The sequence below is a fragment of the Elaeis guineensis genome, chromosome 11 (assembly GCF_000442705.2).
Source record: "Elaeis guineensis isolate ETL-2024a chromosome 11, EG11, whole genome shotgun sequence".
NCBI classification, from domain to species: domain Eukaryota; kingdom Viridiplantae; phylum Streptophyta; class Magnoliopsida; order Arecales; family Arecaceae; genus Elaeis; species Elaeis guineensis.
The window spans coordinates 20,417,134-20,423,845 of NC_026003.2; the positions used below are offsets into that span (position 1 = coordinate 20,417,134).

At 36.6% G+C, this 6,712-nt stretch overlaps 1 protein-coding gene across 1 annotated transcript in view; it reads left to right on the plus strand.

Moving 5' to 3' along the window:
* LOC105035115 (filament-like plant protein 4) overlaps positions 1-6,132 on the plus strand; it is a 21,761-nt gene extending 15,629 nt beyond the window's left edge. The window contains 3 exon segments of the mRNA XM_073246008.1: positions 95-603; positions 769-823; positions 5,206-6,132. Coding sequence (XP_073102109.1) covers positions 95-603; positions 769-823; positions 5,206-5,643 — 1,002 coding nt within the window. The 3' untranslated portion in view covers positions 5,644-6,132.
* The last annotated feature ends 580 nt before the right edge of the window (positions 6,133-6,712 follow it).

Below are 6,712 nucleotides of genomic sequence, written 5' to 3' on the forward strand. Positions count from 1 at the left end.
CCACATTTTGTGTGAAACCAGTGAGATGAGTTTTAACATGTCAGGCAAACAGTGCAATGAAGGAGAAAGCAATAGCTCTGATTGCATAGACAAGGTAACTTTACTAGAAAATAAAGTGGTTCAGCATGCATCGACAAAAGAGAATTTCTCAAGAGTGTGTTCGCTTGTACCTCATTCTTTGTCTGATCCTGAGATTGAAGGGCCCATTAGCCATGACTTTGAAGTAAAGGCCACATTGAAGATGTGCTCCCTGGAGGAATTTAAATGCCTGAAATTGGAGAAAGAGAAAATGGAGATGGAATTGGCTAGATGTAATGAAATGCTGGAACGTACAAAGCATCGGCTGGTTGAAATGGAGGAAAACCTGGCAGAGCTTAAATCACTATTGACTGCCAGTCAGAAATCAAACAGCTTGTCTGAGACACAATTGAAATGTATGGCAGAGTCCTATAAGACATTGGAATCACGGACACAAGAATTAGAGGCTGAAGTAGTCCTGCTGCATACAAAAGCAGAAATTTTGGACAATGAGCTTCAAGAAGAAAGGTGCAGCCATCAGGATGATTTAGCGAAATACAAAGATCTTCAAGAGCAGATTGAAAGGTTCATATTAAAATTACCCTTCTCAAAAATTTATCTTTTCGTCTCATCAGATAAGATGGTGACTTTTGTTTCCTTTTTGCTTTCTTTCTATTTTGTAATTATTTTTATGTCCTGCTAATTGTGACTTTCTTCTGATATCCTTGTATGTGTCTTATTTGATTGAAGGATTGAGAAGAGTTCAATGTGCTCTGGTGCTGACACAGATATTAAATCTAAACAGGTTAGGAGGATAAACTCCAAATATGTGTAGCAGTAAGAATTTTCAGCTAAAGTAATTTGCAGGATTAAAAGCTGTTAGTGTTTTCTCCCATTGTAATTGAGCATTTTTTTGTTCAAATGATGTTGCTTATGTTTTTCAACTCTATTCAAGTAAAGAAGATTTGCAAGCATTTTATGGACCCTCCACATGCCTTCTCAGATCAAATTTGCTGAATTATGCAGGATAGTAAGTTTCTCATTACAAATATAATTATAAACTATTGACAACTTAGCAAATACTTATTCAAAGCATTCCTCAAATTTCCACAAATTGGAGTCACCGTCGATGAAGACCAACAGTACATCATCAAATATTAGATAGCTTATTGCGCCTTTGACCTAAATATGCACACTTTACTATCTTCCCTGGCAACTACTTTGTCCATCAATGAGGTGGCGTAGCAAGTTCTAAATTACAAAGGAGATGGTGGGTCACCTTGCCTCACAACTCAATTTGTTTTAAAGAATCCACAAGGTTCACCAAGTTGGAGATTCAGAAAGTTCTTTCACATAATCCAAGCTTGACCAAAGTCCATACCACTCAAATTATTCACAAATTCTACTTTCTGTATCATAGACATCCACCATCATTTACTTTCTCTGTCCTTTGCCATTCTTTTGCTAATAAGATATTCACCATATTTACTCACTGCCTTTGTGAAAGAAGATGGTTGGCAAAAGATAAGCTTCCCTGTTATCCACTTGCAAGAGGGAGGTTTTTTAAGGTATTACCTTATAGAGGGGAATGTCTCATGTTAGTAATGCATTTTGTTTCAGGAGGTTGTGTCAAAATGATATGCTTAACCTCCTTAGGGATCAAAATGTTAAATCAATAGCTCTATATCATTCATAGACCTTAACCTTGCTCAGTTTTCAATGTTTTCTGGATTAATAGGGCACTGAGACCATCTAGTCTAGGAGCTTTACTAGATTTCATTTCACAATTAATGCTTTCTACCTCTTCCAGTTCCAAAGGCATCCATGTACTAGCTTCATGAGATAGCTACCCCTTAACTTAATACCTCTAGGCTCTTCGTTCCATTCCAGAAAAGATCATGATAAAATCAAATATGTTCCTAGCAGATGTCTTTTATCACTCTCTTGTTCCTGGCTCTCTGTTCTTTTTTTTTTTTTTTTCTTTTTTTCTTTCTGAGCATACATTTATTAGGAGTTTTTGTTCTTGTGGTCTCGCCAGTGAGCTCTAGATGTCTTCTGGTAGAATTTCTCACATTCCATGATCTTGTCATATTCATTCCTGATCTTAGACTACATCTCAGGTAGTAACCACTAGACAGACTATTTTGCATTAGTTGCTGAATTCTGTTTGGCTTATTTTAATGCTTGTTCTACAGTTTATTTCCAAGCTTATTTTAATGCTTATTTTAGTTCTTTTAATTCCATTTTCTTTGATTTAATTCCAGAAGAAACTGGGTTCTGTTTATCCTCTCATCTTTTAATGCATATTTTATAGCTTTTGGATTCTTTGATGCTACAAGCATATGATTCCATTTAATATTTTATTTTCAAGCTTCCTTCAATAATTAATCATGCTGTATCAAGGAAATCTAATTTCTAAGTTGAGGAACCTAAACAGTTTAATTGGATTATCCAAATGTTTCCAACATGGGAAACTAATCCCAAAAGTTGTATTGCCCTTGGTCATGGTTGAGCAGATATAAAATTTGATGCAAATTCCACATCCTCATCTCTAGTATCAAGCTTTTCCAGTGATACATTCACTCATTATTTCAATCTTCCTCGAGAACCTTGTATAAATCTTCACATCATCAGGGAAGCCTCATCTTATTGAATAGTGCACCCTGCGACCATTTTAAGTTATTTGAGTTTACATTTCTTCATAAAGATAATGTTCTATACTGAGCATAAGGCATTGATGAGATCTTTCAAGTTGCGCTTTGCAATGAAGTTCTTTCTGATTTGATAGCAAAACATAAATCCACATGTGTAAGTATTTAAGTCTATATTGTTGTGTGGACATGAGAAGACAATTTAAACATAAATCCAGCCAAATTTGAGTAATAACTAATAAAGCAATATCCTCAGTTTAGAAATGGAAAATATATTTTTTCCTTGAACAAATGATAAAACACCCCATACAACCAAGCAGGCATTGCACCAACCCAGCCACCTGGAGGCACACTTATTATGCATTTGTACATGCATGCATCCATAAGCACATATAGAATTGGTTCTGCCCACTTTCTAGAAGATAGATATGCTCATTTATGTCTTTGTCCAGCAATCTAATTGTTGTGGACTACATTTCTTTTGACAAGTTCTGTATCTTTTATTGGGCTCATGGTGTTTCTTGCCATCCTGATCTTCATTGGGTTTGTCCAACCTGTGACTTTGAGTTGGCATCCTTGACTTCTGCAATATATTCATTTTGTTTTCTTTTATTTTCATCTTTTGCCATGTCAACAATTTCTTCTAATTCAGTGCTTGCTAAAGTTCCTCGTGATTTTTTTTTTTTGCTCTTAACTCAGTCGATTTTGTGATTCCTTTCATCATGTATATCCTGTTTTCATTTCTATATTCTGTTTAAGTTGTTTTTGTTTTTTCTGGGTTAAATATTTCGGTTGAGATTTCTGTTCATCATTGTACGTGTTGTCTGTCTTCACACTTGGCGATCATACTCTGGTAGTCAATTCTTCTAAACTCACCAAATTGGTAATCTGGTAACTAATAATGGAGGTTAGCAATTTGTTTTCTTAGTATACATGCACCTAATATTTGACAAGCCTCTTCTCCAAGGTCTAAATGTTCTTCTGCTTCTGAAATTGTTACTTTGGTTTGCTATAATTGGATTCTAGCCCATGGTTTTTCCAAATCAATTCATCTCTTTCTATAAGATGTGGCTACATTTCTTTCCATGTCTGTAATGTAAAAAGGCTTGTTCATCTTAGGTGAGTTTGCTTGCTTATAGATCCCAACATGTTTGTCTACTGCATCCCTTTGTTGGCCATTACCTTCCAATCTACCTTGCTGCTGCTTGATTTTGGCAGCTGCCCTGTTTCACCGCTAGCTATCTTCACAAACTTGTCAAACTTCTGAAGATACCTTGATCATTCCCTAAATTTAGAGCCTTTGGTACGCAATTGTCATGTAGTTAGCACACGTGATCCTGCCTCAAGTGTTTCCATGAGCAGGTATATCTTGGCTTTTCCGTAAGATTTGTTTGTTATAATCTGAGTTTGAGCTCATGTATTCATCTTCAGAGCCAGGTCCTAAACTTCTAGAAGTCTCAAATAAAATAAGCTACAGTTAAAGCTAGGTGTGCTTCACTTATTCAAGCTTGATTGATTTTGTATTACATCAAAAACATTAGGTTTGTTACAGAAATTTTTTGAAGTCAAGCCATTACCATTTCAGATATTTCTATAACAAGACGTCACAGGCTGTGGAATTTAAGATATTGAAGCAAGCTTAACTGGTATTTGGATCATAGTAAAGCCGAGAGAGTTGGAACCTGTAAAATGCCTAAAAAAGCTAGTGGAGCTTGTGCTAAGAAGAAACCCAAAAGAATTGAGCTTGCTCTTAACTTTCGGGACTTCTAGCTTGAGCAAAGTGAACTAGAGTCTTAGCATGACTCATCTACATTGACGCTTCCAACCATTATTAGCATTTCTTGCTGCACTGAGCGAACTAACTTGGTCTGTCACCACACTACCCTGATTGACAGCGACAAAACATAGCTCATGTAGGTGAAGCGTACAATTTCATGGAGAAGGCTGCTTACACCTTTTCTCAGGGCTTTGCCTACTTAGCATCTTGGTTATATTATATCCACATATTCTTTCAGGTTTCCATGGTTCTATATGTCTTGTGCTATTTCTTTTCCATTTAAAAATCTATGAGTGCTAACCTTTTTTTTAATCCTTTCTGTGATAGGACCTGTTGTGACTTAGAGTTTCGAAAGAAAGGGATTTAGCAAGTACCACCCTATCATAATGCGTCACTAGAAAAACATCCCATCCAAGTTCTTAAAATGCATGTGAATATCTTTGAAGAGAAAAGGAGGGACGTCAGTCCGTCTCAATCAGAATTTTGTTATTTCGAGATTGCCATCTTACTTTGAAAGTCTGTACATGCAGTTAATTAAAAATAAATCATCCAGTTCAAGAATAGACTGCCTACTTTTCATTTGCTTTGTATTATATAGTGGGACTTGTATCTGCCCAGTCATGGATACCAGTAGTGTTTGAAATTTTCTCCTGTGTACGCGTCTTTATTAGTAAACTATTAACTATTTGCATTATATCTAGAAGGAAAATATGAACATCCTTCAATTTTGCACTAAATTTTCTATATGTATCATAACAGGAGGAGATAGCAGCAGCAGCAGAGAAGCTTGCAGAGTGTCAGGAGACCATACTTCTTCTTGGCAGGCAATTGCAAGCGATGCGTCCGCCAGCAGAATCTTTGAGTTCCTATCCAAACAATAGATATCCAATGAGCGACTTCTTTTTGGAAAATGAACCAGGTCCGATCGGCTTTAACCCTGGTCACTCTGAGATGGAAAATGCTTCTGTTTATATGACACACAGAACTGGGAGCGAGTCTCCCTTGGATGGATACAACTCTCACATGAGCCCATCAGACACTGAAGCAAGCTCATTTCCTAGATCACCTGTCAGCTCGAAGCGCCAAAAGCACAGGTCATCCAGATCATCATCCTCTATTTCCTTGCCTAATACCATGCCTGAGAAACATGGACGTGGTTTCAGCAGATTTTTCTCAAAGGGGAAGAGTGATCATTAAGACATGCCTTTAGAGCAGTTCTCTGCTGCATATAATGGTGTGGTTGTCCATGCTCTGATCAGCCACAAGTCATTGTCTATTTAAACTTCAGCAGTTTGCAGTCTTTCAAAGTAGTTGTCTGGGGCTCGATAGATCCCACTTGCAGAAGATGATGTTTGTTTGTGATGGTAGCGGTTATCTTCAATTTTATTTACTCAAGTGTCAGGGGCCTTGAGCTGAGCTTCTCAAATTGCAGTTTGTCGAAGCTCCATTACCATGTGTCCTTGATACTAAACTGATCAGGATAGGAGGACAGGAATCATGGGTGTCCCAAACTGAAGGTCACTGTAAATTGGCATGGTGGAGTGCATTCCATTTTCCTTTTCCTTTTTTTTTTTTTGTAAGAACATGAGATTTGTATTGGACAGCCGTGTTTTTGGTGCAACTATTTGTTTGTGTACAGTTAACTTGCATAAAAGCTTTTCCAATCTAAAATTATGGTATCTTTGGCTGTCAATTTTGTTCATTTAATTAATATTATCTATCTGAAAGTTAGCACGATGGAACTTAAGATGACTAGTTAGCAAGGGTACGTCCCGGGAACGATGAATTGTTCATTATCATTAAGGTTGTGTATCCTATCTAAAGTTGCCTAGCTACATTTTTTGTCCCCAATTTGTGTGGCAAAAGAAAGATCCTGTTTGATTTCTCTCATTAGTACCCTTGTATTTGTGATTGTTAAGGCTTCAAAGGTGTTAAAAATATATATATTTTTTAAATTTTTATTTTTTTATAGAGGTGGCAAAATATGATTGGATCCATCAATTCGATTCACATTCAATCTGTCATAAATAGGTTTGGATTTGGATTAAACGGGTTTAGATCGTAAACAGATTGATATTTTTAACTCATTTGTTATTTGGATTGGATTCAGATTTTAGGTATTTGAACTGTTTAACTCGTTTAATTTTTGGATCGCGTCGGATCGGGTTAGATAATCTAGGGGCGGATATATCTAGGGGTGGCCTGTTTAAAATTCAAAAGCATGCCAACGAAAAGTGAAAATGTTTCGACCCAGTAAGCATCCATT